Source organism: Mytilus trossulus, chromosome 7, assembly GCF_036588685.1.
Source record: "Mytilus trossulus isolate FHL-02 chromosome 7, PNRI_Mtr1.1.1.hap1, whole genome shotgun sequence".
Taxonomy (NCBI): domain Eukaryota; kingdom Metazoa; phylum Mollusca; class Bivalvia; order Mytilida; family Mytilidae; genus Mytilus; species Mytilus trossulus.
Genome location: NC_086379.1, coordinates 83,183,840 through 83,202,169, shown reverse-complemented (window position 1 = coordinate 83,202,169; position 18,330 = coordinate 83,183,840). Strand labels below are relative to the sequence as shown.

Genomic DNA, 18,330 nt, shown 5'->3' with positions numbered 1-18,330 from the left:
ACCAAATGACACAGAAATAAACAACTATGGGTCATCATACGGCCTTAAACATAGTCCGCTATAAAAGGCCTCGAAATGACAATGTTAGCATATTATTGCCCAATACACATTAAAACAAATATATTGCACATTACAGTTATATTTATCAAAGTCGATATCGTATTCTCAGTCTTTTAAATGGTGTTGTAGACATATGCAGAGGAATAAGCAGTGTAAACAATTTCAGTTAAACAAATCATGAAGGCAAACATTAACATTCGGTATCGATATGTGGAAGGCACGCGAAAATGTTGCTTTTACATCTGAAAAATATCTGAACATGTGTGGTGGTTTTTTTTCAATTTTGAATAGGACCTTAACATTATGTTTAATTGTGCAAAGCTTGTTACTGTGCATATATGCTAATATCAATATTCCTTTTTTTTAAAGGACTTTGCAATAAAAATGTGGTTGAATGGAGGTACACCTAAACAAAAACTGATACTGGGTATGGCTTTTTATGGAAGATCTTATAGCTTACGTAACACAGCAGAGACAGGACTGAATGCTCCCACAAAGGGACAGGGTACAGCAGGAAGATACACGAAAGAAAATGGATTCTTATCATATTACGAGGTACAAGCATTAAAGAATTAATAATGACGAATTATTATAATCCACTGATTTTATTTGAAATCAAATTTGACCCTAGATTCCCTCAGACAGACGATTTTAGAAAAGCAATACTTGAACGTAGTCAAATTTTTACTACGATTAAAGAAATACACTTCTCTTTTGAATGATTTTTGTACATTAAATTTTGTACTATAATTTTGTACATTAAATTTTGTACTATTCTATGTTCTGTTCTATATTCGATTGTCAATACTGTCAACAATAATCAACATTTCTATTGTGACAGATATGTTCTAATATAAGAAATAAGAGCTGGACGGAAGGTTGGTTGGACGATCAACAAGTCCCATATGCCTACAAAGGTGAACAATGGGTTGGCTACGACAATGCTAAAAGTATTGAGATAAAGGTAAGCAGGGGGTGGCAAATTAGACGTTAAACTATGTTGGCTACGACAATGCTAAAAGTATTGAGATAAAGGTAAGCTGGTGGTGGCAAATTAGACGTTAAACTATGTAGTATCCGGTAGCTCATAAACTACGTACAATACACGTTGTCCTATAAACTAGCAATTTCATAAAAGTTGCACATAAGCTAAGATACAGGATATTGAGTCATTGTTTTCATTAGATTTCTGTTTTCATGCATCAAGGATCATACATAATCCTTCTGTGCATGATGAACATTGTATAGGGAAAAAAATTTCGCCCTCATTTTTTTATCCGTGCTAGAATCGGTATACAGCAACAAATTAATTACATGCTCTTGACGTGAAACAAACGCATATATATTAACTGATTGTGGCGGGGGATATTTTAACGGGCGCCTAACTATTAATTATGGTTGTAGATTTGCAACTTAAGTAATGTGATACCAGATCTAAATACTGACTTCCTTGTTGCAAACTCGTAGGCTTCCCATTTAAATGTATTCCTTCCTTGTAATCATATTCTTGTCCTTGAAGAAAAAGCACAATGTTCTTTGCATTATTTTGTGTTTCCTATTGTTTTTGACAGCAGATGAATAATCGCAATATTTCATAATTATAACGTCACGAAACGTGTACGGTAACAATCATACCAACTGACGTTTTCCAATATCTTTACATTACAGGCAAAATACGTTATAGACAATGGTTTAGGCGGTGGTATGACATGGGCATTAGATCTTGACGATTTCCATGGACTATGTGGACAAGGCAAAAACCCTTTAATGATGACTATGAAGAATGTTTTTAATGGTGCCCCTATTCCAACGTTTGGACCAACGAATGCACCAGGACCTAGACAAACGAATGCACCAGGACCTAGACAAACGAATGCCCCAGACAAAGGATCGATATCTACAGGTACCTCACGTTTAACTTCTAACAATAATAATGCTCCAAAAAGAGGGAACCAGGCTATATTGACCGATTCAACAACACCAAGCTCTGGAGTTAACGGCCCTGTTGTGTCAGGTAACATGAAAATTTAAAGAACGAAGCATGAACATTTAAATAAAAAAAGAAGATGAAAAATTACTAAATTTCAAACACCACCTAGCGTCAATTACTTGCACACTAGCAACTATTAAAATAATTGCTAGAGTACAACTCATGATTCAAGACAAATGAGACCAATTTGGTGTATTCCAATATCGCCCTACATATTAATTCGAGGTAAAAGTTATAGAACGTACTTAGGCATGATTGCAAAATGGGAAACTGATATTGGATAAACAAAGTGATGTCTCAAAATAATGGGTTGCCGAGTATTTCTTTTTGGAGATATACAGAAAATAATATAATTAATTGTTGAAATTGACGATAAAGTTTTTTATTCGAGGTTATATTGATTATTTTTTAGTCCACTTAATACATTTTAATAGCTGGTTAGGTGATCGGAAAAATGAGGAAATGTGAATTTCAGAATTTTCTAGAGGGTTATACTCTCATTGAAATACTATACATACGGTTACGAATTTCATTTCCAGAATTTAGCAGCAAGTGGTAATATTAATATTATTTATAAATTAACATTTGAGTGACCCAATTAGTGTAAAATAGATTCGGAACAAAAACCAGACATGCTAAATCTTTTGGTACTGGATCTATCAGTACAAAATATGGTGAAAAGCAAGTAGTGAATGAGGGTAAAGGATATATATATATACAGAATGGTGATGCATCATTTATGGAAGATAGGGCTTTGCAAACATGTTTTTGTCAAGTAATGATTGTGTATGTTTTAAAATGTCTTGTTAGCAGTCACTTTTTGCAGATCCACTTTTTGTTTAATATGGGCTTCCAAAAATATTTCGTTTAGTTTTTTTGAAATGTAGCCTTTATAGGAAAACAACCATGAGAAATAACCCCTCAAACCCCTTAAACATCTAATAATATTAAAATAGTTTTATCAATGCATTTTGGTTATAAATATGTCCTCAGAACAGAAATTTTATTTTCCCTTTGTCTGCGTCCTAATTTCCATTCTTAATTTTATCCTCCAAATACATTTCATGCATTTTCATTTTCATTTTGAAGATGCAAACATTTTTGTTCGATATTATAATACATTACACACAAAATGAGAAGCGCATGGCAATTGGGCTCAACATTAATATGTCAATAATTTAATTTTTTAGATACAAAAACTTGGGACAAGTTTATATTTGTGCTTATGAAATTCTTTATAACAACTAAACTTACTTACCCGAACCATATTTATTTATATCTTAATTAAGATGTTTTATACATGCACGTAATACCTAGTTTAAAACATTATTTAATCCCCTTTTCCCGATTATGCCTACCTGATTAGCCTTTTTACCAGGTTTGTATTAACATGACCAAAATGACGAGTGAAACATGTGGAGCAGGATCTACTTACCTTTTCGGAGCACCTGAGATCAATCCAAGATGTGGCATGAGTGCTAATGAGACAACTCTCTATCCATATCCAAATTTATAAAAGTAAACCATTATAAGTCAAAGTACGGTCTTCAACACAGAGTGTTGGCTCAGACTTAACAGCAAGTTATTTAGGGCTCTAAAATCACTAGTGTAAAACCATTTAAACGGAGAAGGCAATGGACCAATCTATATAACAACGGATACATGATAAAAACTTCTGAACCACATAAACAAACGACAACCCCTGAACATCAGGTTGACTTAACCCCATCGCATTTTTGCGCCTGTCCCAAGTCAGGAGCCTCTGGTCTTTGTTAGTCTTGTATATTTTTGTATTTTAGTTTCTTGTGTATAATTAAGAGTTTATTATGAAGTTCATTATCACAGAACTAGTATATATATATTAGTTTAGAGGCAGGCTGAAAGACGCATCCGGGTGCGGATATTTCTCGCTGCATTGAAAACCTATTGGTGACCATCTGCTGTTGTCTCAATTTCATTACTTTTGGACCAAATGTATGTTCTTTTTAACCCACATGATAAATAAATTACATATCTTACAGGTGCCGCTCTCAAAACGAGATTATTTATAAAATGATTACTTTGCGTCAGTTATATGTTACTTCTCCACCTTGTTTTGTAGGATTACAAGGCGATTGTCCAAATAATGATGGATCTGCAGTAGGAGCTGTTCTTGGAGTTTTCTTGGCCATAGCTTTAGTGATCATTATATGTTTAGTGTTATATATCCTTAGACTCAAAGGTTATGAAATAAACCCGTTGTATATAATACGCGGTAAGAAATCATCAGAAAAGAAGAAATCAGATTTTTCTAGCATTCCACCACCAAGTGTTCAAACAGTTAATATGCATATGGACGATTCAGGATTTAAAAAAGATTCTGAACCAGTGTATTTTAACGATCGGCCCGAGCAGGCGAAATATCTTCCCAGTGTTAATCATGTGCATGGCAATGTAAGTCGTTTCGATGCTTTTAACAAACCACCGCCAAATACACCTCCGCCTAGATTTCCACCACCTAATTCGAATCCTGTGAATTATAGTGCTTCATCCCCTGACGTTCTTCTATCAAATTACACAAGAAATATAAGTGCTAGTGCTAGATCAGATGACATTCTAAGACAAAATAACACAAGAAACATAAGTGATAGTGCAAGATCAGATGACATTCTAAGACAAAAACAGTCACATGTTACTTTACATGAAAACCCTTCATTAGAAAGTGAAGATTATGGCTTTGAACAAAGGAATAGTAACTACAATAACTTCGATGTGGTTGAACCGCCGAATTATAACGCAGTCATATCAAAGTCTGGAAAACTAGGTACCTCAACCAATGTATAATGACATTATACACGTCAAATCATTAACAACTTAGTTTATAACGCATAGACTGGTATATTTATTACTTTGTATTTTTTTTTATTGTATTAACTTAAAATATAAATTCCATTAAACAGTGATCACACTATCTAATCATGTTGACCTAATACGCTTACAAACCGCAGGCTTATTTTTTCTTGTGTTTTTTTTGTAATTTTAATTATTTAAGTTATACATTTCATGTTTAAATGCATTGTGCATAATACCATGTGAAGATATTTTCATTAAGGTTTGTTATCTTTGTGTTCGTTATCTTTTGGTTGTAAACTCTCACACCTTATAAACTCATTTCAATTATTTAATTTTATTACTTTTTTTTATTACTTTTTAAAATTTCTCTGAAATGAACGCGTTCCTTATGTAAGTTATTGTTTTGAAATATTGTTCACTCGACAATAACACCTTTCATCTAATACTGTGTTTAGGTAATGCATATTTTGTAATTGATTTCATTTTATTCATTTTAACAGCTTTAGCTTCTTCCTTCTTTTTACATTTCATCGATGTAAACATATCATTAAACAAATGTTTAGTATGCAATGGTTGTGTGCGTTACATAAGTGGTCCATAACAATGAATTCATCGTTGAAAACAAATTACTATAATCCACCGATATAATTTTGAGATAACTAATTAATTTACCATTGGATTTTTACAATAACGTACTACAATAGCTATTGAACGAATTTGGGAACACCTTTCTACATAAATTATTTTCTTTCCATTTATTTTTCAAAACATTCACAACACCTCAGATATTGATTGAAGTCATGCAAGTTTGCTGGTTTTCTTTTAAATTTCTTCTGACTTTTATGTGTAAAACACGTTTTAAAAACATGTAACACACATTGCAATGTTCCAGAATGTATTTAGATATTTTCCTATTTGTTATAAAATATTAAAGTTATGTTTATTAGTTCTACTTGTGATATGTCAAACCAATGCATTAAATGTTTTCTACAAAACCGTAACTTTTCTTAAACCGCCTTACAGTTGCATGCTCTTATGATGATAATTACTAAAACTGAGGCAATCACATGTACTTTAAAATGAGAGAGAATTGGTGTTCCTACAGAGTTGACATCTCTTGATATACATGTCCATAATTAGATTGTCTATTGCAAATAGGACACACGATTTAACTGATATTAAATCTAAAAGGCGCTAGTTCGCCAGTGACATCATCAAATTATATTGAAATGAAAGAACTTTGCAAGATGTTTCTTTTATAATTGACGTTGAGAAGATTCTATATGAATTATGCTTGGGATGAGTATCAAAATAGTGATACACAATAAGTTCCCATTGGAGCACCGAAATATATGATGGAATGTCGATCCATCAATCTGAGCAAATATGTTATTGATCAAAAGTGACTAAGACTTTTGTGTATTTGTTGTGGGAATTGTTGTGGATCTATACTGAGAAAGATTATTCATTACCTTAAATGAAGGAAACAGTAGTATACCGCTGTTCAAAACTCATAAATCCATGGACAAAAAACAAAATCAGGTAACAAACTAAAACCGAGGGAAACGCATTAAATATGAGAGGAGAACAACGACACAACACCGAAACGCAACACACACAGACACGGACCAAGCATCAGACAAAACACCACGAGAATAACAAATATAACAGGAAAACCAAATACATGAATTTGGGATAGACAAGTACCGTGCCACGTCTTATCTCAATATCTCAAAAATAAGAGAAAACACAAACGACTCAACGTTAAAATGCAACACACACAGAAACGAACAATAATATAACAATGGCCATCTTCCTGACTTGGTACAGGACACTTTTAAAGGGGAATAAAAGTGGTGAGTTGAACCTGGTTTTGTGGCATGCCAAACCTCGCACTTTAATGGCAAAGTTAAATATAACATTGAAATGACAACATAATATTACAGGACTACAATACAAATAAATAGGAGAACGTATTAGACAAAGAAAAACATGATTAATAGATAACAAAAATCATCAGGTTTAAAATTCATTACGCCAAAAACGCGCCTTGTCCACACAAGACTCACCAGTGACGCCCAGATATAAAAGATCGAAAGTGAAAAAAGGACAAAGTTGTACAGCACTGAAGATCAAAAGTTGAAAAGGTTTCGCCAATACGGCATTGTTTTTATGCCTGGGATAAGAACATTCTTATTATATAGAACCATTCATGCTATTGAAAACAGTAAATTTTATCAAATGAAAATGAAAGAGATATACATAAAGAAACTGAAGTATTAACTAATTACAGAAAACTAAACCCGAATACATAAAGCCCAGATATAAATGATCGAAAGTGAAAAAGATACAAGGTTGTACAGCACTGAAGATCAAAAGTTGAAAAGGTTTTGCCAAATAGGGCATTGTTTTTATGCACGGGATAAGAACATCCTTATTATATAGAACAATTCATGCTATTACAAACAGTAAATTTTAACAAATGAATATGAAAGAGATATACATAATGAAACTGAAGTATTAACTAATTACAGAAAACTAAACCCGAATACATAATGCTAAGTTTAACACAGAATAGTTGGAATTCATAACAACATTGTCCGTATTCACATCTGTGATTAACGTCATATTGAAGAAAAGGGGGCACAACTCTATGGAACTTGTGAACAAAGCACGTATAGTACTACTCGTTGTATAATGTTACATTCACAGGAATTATATTGAAAAATAAATCTTTTCCCGGGCATCTGTTTATTTTCATATTTTGACAATAGACTGCATGGCCTACAAACATCTCAAACAGATAAAGACAACAGAAGTATACTGCTGTCCTAAAGTCATAAATCTGAATATTGAAGTTCAACAAATACATATGCAAACATACATAGAAAAGAACAATTTGATAAATAACAGTTATCCCATGAATACTTGGTGTGCCAGTCTAAGATCATCTCGAAGGCCGACGGCTAGATGGAGATCTTACAAAAAAAAAACGCTCTGCAAGACAAATTAAAAGGGGAGTAAAAAAATGACAAAATAAAACGATATCGTTAAACACAACTGACTGATAATCCTGACTAGGTACTAACATTTTCCGAAAAAGAATTGAATTAGATTGAAACTATTTTGTACTATATAAAAAAGAAGATGTGGTATGGTTATAAATATATTGCCAATGAGACAACTATCCACAAAAGACAAAAAAAAACCACAGACATTAACAACTATAGGTCACCGTACGGCCTTCAACAATGAGCAAAGCCCATACCGCATAGTCAGCTATAAAAGGCCCTGATAAGACAATACCATGTCAGGAATATGACAGTTGTTATCCATTCGTTTGATGAGTTTGAGCTTTGGCTTGTTTAATTTGAGTGTGGATTTTTCATTTTGAATATTCCGCATAGTTCTTTTTTTTGTGATTTATATTTTGTGTAGCTTACTTCGCCTTACTCTTATATTCCAGTTGTTAATAGGTGACCATTGACAAAATTGGATGGGTAACCCGAAAAGACATAATAGTTTTAGTGACCATTATTTGAATTCATCAGCCAAAACTGTGTCAACATGCATCACAGACATATAACACAACTGATAAAAAATTCAGACAAACAGATAAATTATTCGAACAAAGACACTGGAGCTGGCATGTCAGTCCTTTGTTAATTTATGCATCATCGTTATTTTGTATAGTTTCTTTTGTTACCTTTTCTGACATCGGACTTGGACTTATATTTAACTTAGTTTTACTATGCGTATAGCTCTGTGTTGTTTTTTCTACATTGGCAAGAGGTATAAAAGAAGGCTTGAGATAAAAAAACAAAAAATGAAAAAACCAACAAACAAAAAATAAAAAATAAACAAAAACCTAACAAACAAATAAATACACATGTAACCCAACTACATGTTTGTGTCTGTCCCAAGTCAGTAGCCCCTGTCCTTTGTGAGTCTTGTATGATTTTTTATATTAGTTCATTTATATGTTGCGAAGTTTAGTATGACGTTCATTATCACTGAACGAGTGCACATTTTTTTTGGGGTCCAGCTGAAGCACGCCTCCGGGTGCGGGATGTTTTCGCTGTATTGAAGACTACTTGGTAACCCTCCACGTTCCATGTTCTTTGGTCGGGTTGTTGTCTCTTTGACATATTCTCCATTTAAATTCTCAATTTTACCAACACTAAAGGTGTAGTAGATAGTAAATTTGACAATGGAACAAAAGGAAGGTGAAGGTAGTTATCAAAGATAACAGGATTATAATTGATAAGTATTGAGGATCCAAAATTCCAAAATGTCAAATACGGCTAATATATTCAATGCCAGGGATAAGAAAATCCTTATAAAATAGCAAACGTGACACAAAACTTGTCTTTGTAAACATATTGTATAATGTATGTTCACTGTCTCGATAGATTAAAAAATGTAAATAGAAATGCAAATTATTGTTGGTACTGAGATTACCGCTGTTGTCTTATTCGAGTAAAATGTCCTGTACTGATGCAGAGGAAGTTTTATATGTGGTTTCTTTTATATATAATTTTTTTTTTTAAAGTTGATATTATATATATATATATATTATTTGGACCCAATCAGAAAAGTTTGGATTGTTAATGGAAAGAAAACCACCAATGCACCTGTATGTTAAATAATCTTGCTTCTTTATATACATTGTTTTACAAGTGACTACGGGAAATCTGACACATTTATAAGTATGAAACAATCCTCCAGGAATACTGTGCTTCAAAATTCTACATCAAAATCCAATAAACATGTCGTCAAAAGTACAAACTATATATTGGTAACGAGAGTGTCATATGACTCACCATTCAAATTCAAGTCTTAAAATGAGACGAAGGAAGCCGTGTCTCTTGTTTCCTTATTATGTAGTTCTGGATGATATATTATATGGAACGCAATCAGAAAATGCTTGAGTTGTTTTTGAAAAGAACATCATCAATATATCTGAATTTGAAATTAAATTTCCCGGCTTCTTTTATCTTCTTGTGTTTGTCAAGTGGTGAAAGGAACTCAAACTCATATATGACAAAAAGAGAAGATGCACACAGTTCATTCCCATTGGAATTGCGACAATTTGTCTCCAAATTTAACAAATATCTTGTCAATAAGGTACTCCATTACAATGATAACTTAATTATATGCGTAGCATTTTTTAAACTTCTGTTCACAGTAACAACAAACAACAAATGCCAATTTGTCCAAAAGAAATGAATGCAAGGCATGTGCCAACAATTTTATGTTTAAAAGCACTGTGGATTTTTTTTTCTATAATACTTTTTTTATTTCACTTTGAGAACTGTGGTTTACAGGATTGAATAATCAAAAGTTTTGAGAATTCTAATTATGAGAAAGATTGAGATTTATATAATCTATTATTATTTTGAGTTTTTCAAAATCCACATATGGCTTATATTTGATATGTTCCCTTAATTTTAGTTTGTAACCCATATATTTTCTTTTTCTCAATCGATTTACGAATTTCCGAACAACGGTTTATTACTCTTGCCTTTATGTATATCATTACGCGAGTAAACAGTTTCACTGTAATCATACAAACCCTCTCTGACAGCGGACAGAATCTTTCTCAATTTAATGAACTATTTTGTCAAACATGCAGATTAGGAATGTACCATTTTTGTATAGAATTTTGTGAAGCTGTGGTATCCAATATAAACTAGATCAGTCCTCGGATTTGCTTTTCAATGTTATGTTCATTGAATTAAATTCATTGTAAAAAACTATAATACAGACTTTCTCTAGAATAGCATGTCCAAGCCGAAAACAAATCTTGACGCGAAAATAACCTAATGTGCGGTTTTCTAATATTTTCATTATTTGGATAATAAAGCATTGATGGCAGAATTGTAATTGTTTCTGTTGAACTATTTCTCCACTTTATTTGACTCGGGTTGACTAACATGATTAATTGTATCACAAACTGTGAAGACTTATCTACTATTAAGACAGTATTCTGGCCTCTGATTGTCTTCTGGTTATGTTTGTCATTTGTTTGATATCGCGACGACGTGTATACTACCTCTCTTTAAACTCACATGGCGCTAAGGAAATAGAAATGAAACTAAAAGTCATAACTTTTAATTGATTTGATTTTTTTTCACCTTTATTTACAACACCATAAAACAAAGTTCTGTAAAAAAAACCACAACGGCGAGCCATATAAGGAAATACAAACAACTGTCACTTTGATTTAAAGAGCTATTGTTTCCGTAGACGTGAACAATTATTCCGTTCAAAATAAGACAAAGAACTACACGACAATGGTAAGTTAAAAAATTGTATAAAAGTATATATTACTGTATTATTAAAACAAGTGCCTACGTGGAAGATGAATTCATTTTTGAAACTAGGATTTAAATTTTGTCCGCCGGACGCGCATTTCGTCTATAAAAAAGTAAAAAACTGAACTTAGGGAAAAATTCAAAACGGAAAGTCCCTAATTAAATGGCGAAATTTAATGATAAAACAAATCAAACAAAAGGACAACTGCCATATTCCTGACTTGGTACAGGCATTTTCAGAACATGGTTTGATAACGCTAAACCTCTCACGTGTACGACAGTTGCATTCAATTCCGTTATATTGACAACTATGCGTGAACAAAACAAAGACACTTTAGATGTACAACAGAAACACAAACCACATCAGCCATCAATTATGATAATAGTTATCGTGTATTTTTGAATAACCTAGCAACAAGATGATCTTAAGCTTTTATAAATAGAGTGCAAATTTCAATTATTTATTGCAGTTAAAAACTAAGACAAAAAATTTGAAGAATAATATAATGTATTAGCTAGCTTTAATGATCTCCTATTAACAGACGATAAGACGAGGTCATTGACTTGCATTTGAGATACGCATCTGCAATAACATTAACGGTACCAATTTGTTTTTGCACCAGATGCGCATTTCGACAATACATATCTCTTTAGTGATGCTCGTGGCCAAACTATTTGAAATCCAAAGCTTATACAAAAGATGAACTGCTTTCCAAAAGGTTCAAAAAGTATAGCAAAATCCGTAAAAGAAATCAGAGCTTTGCATGAGGGAGATACATTCCTTAACTTATAACAATTTCTAACTAACACAAAAAATCCGTATTTTCGTGACAGTACCGGAGTACTGGCTTATGGGCTGGTGATACTCTCGGAAACTAACAGTCCATCAGCAGAGCTATCGACCCAGTGGTAGCAATAACATTAACGGTACCAATTGTTCTGCACCAGGTTCGCATTTCGACAAAAAATGTGTCTCAAATGTGGCAGTGTCAAACTAGTTCTGAGTTTGTTGTTTATTTTTTTTTTATTTCTACCCTCTTTGTCTTTTATGTGGAACGGTAGTATTTATTTTCTGCATGAATTTGTATCGATATCTTAGTTTTTATTCTTTTATCATGAAAAATCAATTATTTTATTCGTAATTTCCTTTACCGAGCATTATTGTTTGTCCCATTAATATGGCTGTTCTTTAAATTTCCTAAATATGTGATTTATATAAAAAATTTAAAAAAAACAAAAAAAACCGTATTTTTGACTTTTCTATGTAAATCATATTATACAGTTATAAAATGAATAAGCGAAAGAGGTTCAAAATGTAAAAAGAAATATTTATTGCCCTCTTGTTCACCTTTTTTCTCTCACTATTATACTGTTTATTTATTACGTCCTTATCACTTTTGACCATTATTATAAAGCGCTAATCTATTTTTATCAGATATTGTCAATAAGAAATCTACAAAAGTCTGTTATTGCATACAATTTTATAATATTTTCCTTTCAGATGAACAGATACAATGGCCTGGTTTTCTTAATTGTAATGGCAACTGGTAAGTTTGATTGCGATATATTAGAACAAATGAAATGTAAATACAATAAGTTTTACTTTAAGTAAAATAAAATAAGGTTCGAAACAAGGACAATGACTCTTGTTTAGCTCGAAATGTTCCAATAACTGTTAAAGATACATGTTTGGTTATTCTTCATTTTTATCTTAACATTATATCCACTGTGTATTTTACATAAATTCAAAGAATAATTGTGAATACTCTCCTACATCAATTTCTTTGAAACTAAGAAAAACACAACATAAATCAGATAAATGACAATTTTTAAGCGTGTTTGACATGTAGGATGTTGAACACTGATGATAAATGTAAATGAAGAGTCAAAACACATTGTTAGTCTTTTTTGAGATTGCATGATTGAATATATTCATATATCTTTGAAATATTAATTACAGTCTATGGAAATTATAAACGAGTGTGCTACTTTTCAAATTGGGCTCAGTATCGGGAAGGAATTTGGAAGTACATGGCTAGTGATGTTGATCCGTATCTTTGTACTCACGTAATATATGCTTTCGCCAAGGTGGTGGGAAACAATATCGAACCGTATGAATGGAATGATATCAACGAATGGGGTAAGTTATCGATCGATACAATATTATTTTAAGTTACAATGTAAAAGTAAGAATGGGAACCAGACAAAAGAGAAGATAACAGCCGAAAGACACTAATGGATCTTTAACGCAGCGAGACTATCCCGCACCCGCAGGTAGTACTCAGCTGGCCACTTTAAAAAAAAATGTGCAATAGTTCAGTGAAAATGTATATTTTTTCTCCTATATTTGCGCTATTGGTTCTTTTTCAAACTACATTTTTAAGTGGTAATTGAAAAATATTTTGTCATCTATAACAAAAAAGCCAGAAATATATATTTTACCAAAGAAATTCATTTTGTTTTCCACATTTCATTTGATCATTTTCTTTTCCTTTCAATATAAATTGTATTTGAGTGGTAATGTTAAAACAGTTTCTGTGTTTCAATAGGTAAAGGACAGTATGCTATGATTCGTGATGTACGCAGTAAAAATCCCTCCTTAAAGATTCTGCTAGCTATCGGAGGTTGGAATCATGGAAGTGACAATTTTACACTTATGGTAGCCACTGAATCTAATATAGAGGAGTTTGCTACAAATTCAGTGAAATTCCTCAGGGCTAATGGTTTCGATGGTTTGGATCTTGATTGGGAATATCCTGCCAACAGAGGGAGTCCTCCAGAAGATAAACAAAGGTTTACTCAATTAGTACAGGTAATATTATTCAATTTGATAATTTGCAAAGAACACGCAAAGCAAACGTGCATTTATTAATCTTGGTTTAACATAATAAGTTGTAAAAAAAAGTACTTTAAATCATCAAGTCCTATTTATGAACCAACATATTTCAGCAATTATATTAAGGAAGTCCAAGGTCTTTTATATGGAATCTACTAAAAGCACACTAAAAATCACTAGTCGACAGAATCCCATGGTAATGCCAAGTGATGTAGAAACTTTACAATGGTCAGAACATATACCACTGGTACGTTTGGTTGGAGAGTTTATGATACATGTTGATGGTAAAACATTTTTTAAATGTGAAAAACTCCGAAATGTTACAGTGTCAATACGTATTACAAAAAAGTCGTTTCAATACAATTACCAACATCGTTTCTTCTATTGTAAAAATCGTAAATGAACTGTATGATTAGGCAACATATGCTTTTTTTTCTATATTTCCATATTTCAGACATTACGTACAAGATATGATAGTGAAATGTTGATTTCCGGTCGCTCACGTCTTTTGTTGACAGCCGCTGTTGCAGCCGGACAATCTACTATTGAAACCGCTTATGAAATCAACAAAATCGCACAGTAAGACTTAAGTCCTTATTCAAAATAATATTCCTGAAAACCTCGTAAAAATTCCTACTTTCTTTGAGAGCAGTGTAAAAAGATTAAATATGTATGCTTTGTTTTCATTTTCATGTTCGTAATAGTAAGCAATATTATATTCAACAGATATAAGAAGATGTGTTGTGAGTGTCAATGAAACAACTCTCCATCCAAAAAACAATTTATAAAAGTGAATCATTATACATGCTATAGGTCAATGTACATCCTTTAACACGGAGCCATGGCTCACACCGAACAACAAGCTATAAAGGACCCCAAAATGACTAGTGTAAAACCATTCAAACGGGAAAACCAATGGTCTAATCTAAATAACAAAGAGAAACGAGAAACACGTATAGACTGCATAAACAAACGACAACTACTGTACATCAGATTCCTGACAGAATACAGCATACTATGTGATTAAAGCAGTGTATTTAGAAACAACACAAACATACTAAATATCTACCAACATTGTATCTCAGTCATGTGATTTCCCCTGCAATACAATTTTTATTCTAATGGGGTTTTCGTCTTTATTCATTTGTTCCGTTTACCAACTAGTATAGTTAATCAGACTACATCTATTTATTTTGTTTCTGTCATCAATCATGAATCTTATGATTAAGTATTAATGTTAAGGATCATAAAATGTGAAACTGTCAATTGAAAAAAAATACACAAATGTAAAAATACAATTTTTCAATATTCTATCACTTTCAGACATTTGGATTTTATCAATCTCATGTCATATGATTTGTTCAGTGATTACAACAGCGTTACACAACATAACAGTCCCTTGTACAAATCGTTATCCCCGAACGAGGCCTTTAACGTTGTAAGTATACATAGACTATCAATCTTATGGCAAAAAACGAAAAAGACAAACAGATAAACAATAGTACACAAAACACAACATAGAAAAAAAGACCAAGCAACACGATCCCAAACACTAACTGGAGGTAATCTTTGTTACTACGGAAGAGTAAGCCGATCCACATATAGGGCACCCGTCATGTAGTACGTATAAATTACCGTAATACATGTATATAGCTCCTTTAACCGCCATCAATGCAGTAAGTATAAAGATCCGTAATATGCAAATGTAGAACAACGTTCTTAGCTCCAAGGACGTTAATAAAAATGATCAAATTTCTGATTGTCTACATGCATTTAACGTAAAAATTAAACCTTTGTCTATATCTAGCCAAACCTTTCACTTATGAGACAGATCATAAGAGTTCCATTATTTGATGACAATGGTTAATGTGCAACCCATGCAGATATAACAGGCCAGTAGTGAACTATGCAAATGAACACAATGGACATATACAACAAAACTATCCAACAAAAAATTCATAAAAAAAGACATCAACAACAAATGCGTGCAGTTCAGGGTAAAGACACCAATAGAAAAGAGGCTGTAGCTAATATAAAACACACCAACAGGAAAGGGGTTGTATCAAACTTACAAAGACGACGAGAACTAAGGTTTTAGCATACTGCATAAAGCATCCTTTTGATCAAGTACAAAGTATGTAAATTATGAATTCAAGGGTAAGCAAAATGGAGGCAAAAAAAAAATGCAACACTCTCTCTCTCTAAACACTAGATGGCTATAATTGCGTCAGTATATAGGTCCTTTATACAATGCTTATACAATAATTGCGCCAAGTAAAGAGGTCTGTTATACAATTACTGGCTTGTGAACAGCAATCTTCTAATCAGGAAGCTATGACAGTAAATGTGTACAAACTCCGGAACATCGTATCAAGAGTAAGAAATTACTCGATATGCAGATGCGGCTTTGATCTTTTTCGTTGTAAAACAGTGCTCTCAATATACACTAAATATAATTAACTCAATATTCTCTGTAGAACATGTAGAACGTTTGATTATGCATGACAGTAAATAGTTATCAAAAGTGCCAGGATTATAATTTTATACGCCAGACGCGCGTTTCGTCTACATAAGACTCATCAGTGACGCTCATATCAAAATAGTTGAAAAGCCAAACAAATACAAAGTTGAAGAGCATTGAGTTGAAGAGTAAATTGGACGTCGAAAAGAGGATGAAGATAAGAGTAATCAATTCAAGCTGACATCATTCTGATTCAAAAATTTGAGGTGTGAACTTCAATCTATGACCGGATTTTAACATACTCTTTCACCGATGATGACCTTATCAATTTTTTAATAACTCAAAAGCTCAGATCAAAAACTAATTAGGTTTTAATCAACCTCTCTTATTTATATAGAGTGGGGTACTAATTTTTGCATGTTTCCATGTTTTCTGCAGTTTTTTGGACCTTTTGGATTATAGCTCTTCATCTTTTATATAAGCTTTGGATTTCAAATATTTTGGACACGAGCATCACTGAAGAGACATGTATTGTCGAAATGCGCATCTAGTGCAAGAAAATTGGTACCGTTAATTTTATTATAGTATGTATGTTTTTGAAGTATTCTAATATTTCTATATGAACATAACACCAAAAGTAAAATATGGTTAGCTTGAAATCACGTTTTTGTAAAAAGAAATAACCTGAAAAGTTAGATTAAAGGCTATCTGAAATTTCCTGATTGTTTTGTCAAAGGGGGACACATATTCGCCGTTTTTACACATCTATTTAAAACCAAATAACTGCAGCTTTAAACAATATTTATCAAATCAATTTTATAATAGATGGATAGCAGACATTTCAGAGATGTAAAGAACTAAAATTTAAAGGGCAATGAGTCAAGGAATTACTAAGAAATATTTCTCCATTATCGTATTTTTCATTCAGGAAATTGGCCGAAAATCCTAGTCTGTTTTTTGGTCCTTTGCGGTAAGTGCCGTTATGTGTCCAAGTTTAAAAAAACAGTCATATTTGTTATAAAAATATAATGTACCGCCATATTACTTTCATTTCAGCCATCCTTTGAAGTTTTTACACATCAAAATCATAAAACGGCGAATATGAGCACCCCTCTCTATAGGTTTCGGTGGGACAGAATATAAACAATATTTCTAAAGGAAGGCGTAAACAATTAATAGGACGAGCAACATACAATTTTACAAAAAGCATGTAGTACAGAAGGAAATTATGTGAATTTATTCTAATTTTCTATTAAAGGACTTTGCTATCAAAATGTGGTTAAATGGAGGAACACCGACAAACAAACTGATACTTGGAATTGGAACATATGGAAGGTCTTTTGTGTTACAAAATACAGCTCAGACAGGATTTGGTGCTCCTACAATGGGAGCAGGAACACCAGGAAAATTTACAAAAGAAAAAGGATATCTATCATATTACGAGGTATAAGATCGACGAAAGATACCAAAGGGACTGTCAAAGTCATAAATCATAAATAAACTGAAAACACCATGGCACAGACAAACAAAAGGACACATGACACAACAAAGAAAACTAAAGAAGTAACTTATGTCTGGTAGCAAACAATACCTGATATTGAATGTTAGATCATATTTTATACGATCTATTAATAAATGTATAACTTTCCAGAAATTAAAAATAAAGTAGTATAATAGATTAAATATAACTTTCGCTGTATCATTGCCCCAATTGAAAATAAAAAGGGGAAGATTGAAATACCCTGAAATAACAAAGTTCACACCCCTGTCTCAAGTCAGACATTTCTGTGGCATAGTCAGAGTAGACATTCTATCTAAAGTTGAAGACCTCTAC

The 18,330-nt window shown here is 32.5% G+C and overlaps 1 protein-coding gene across 1 annotated transcript in view; it reads left to right on the top strand.

Annotated features, from left to right (window-relative positions):
* The window catches only part of LOC134726727 (uncharacterized), a 75,418-nt gene that overhangs the window by 22,496 nt on the left and 34,592 nt on the right, over positions 1-18,330 (top strand). The window contains exons 7-16 of the mRNA XM_063591145.1: positions 430-615; positions 902-1,024; positions 1,729-2,074; positions 4,152-4,870; positions 12,701-12,746; positions 13,160-13,339; positions 13,749-14,011; positions 14,490-14,614; positions 15,359-15,473; positions 17,755-17,940. Of these exons, the coding sequence (XP_063447215.1) occupies positions 430-615; positions 902-1,024; positions 1,729-2,074; positions 4,152-4,870; positions 12,701-12,746; positions 13,160-13,339; positions 13,749-14,011; positions 14,490-14,614; positions 15,359-15,473; positions 17,755-17,940 (2,289 nt within the window). The remainder of the gene's footprint in view (positions 1-429; positions 616-901; positions 1,025-1,728; positions 2,075-4,151; positions 4,871-12,700; positions 12,747-13,159; positions 13,340-13,748; positions 14,012-14,489; positions 14,615-15,358; positions 15,474-17,754; positions 17,941-18,330) is intronic.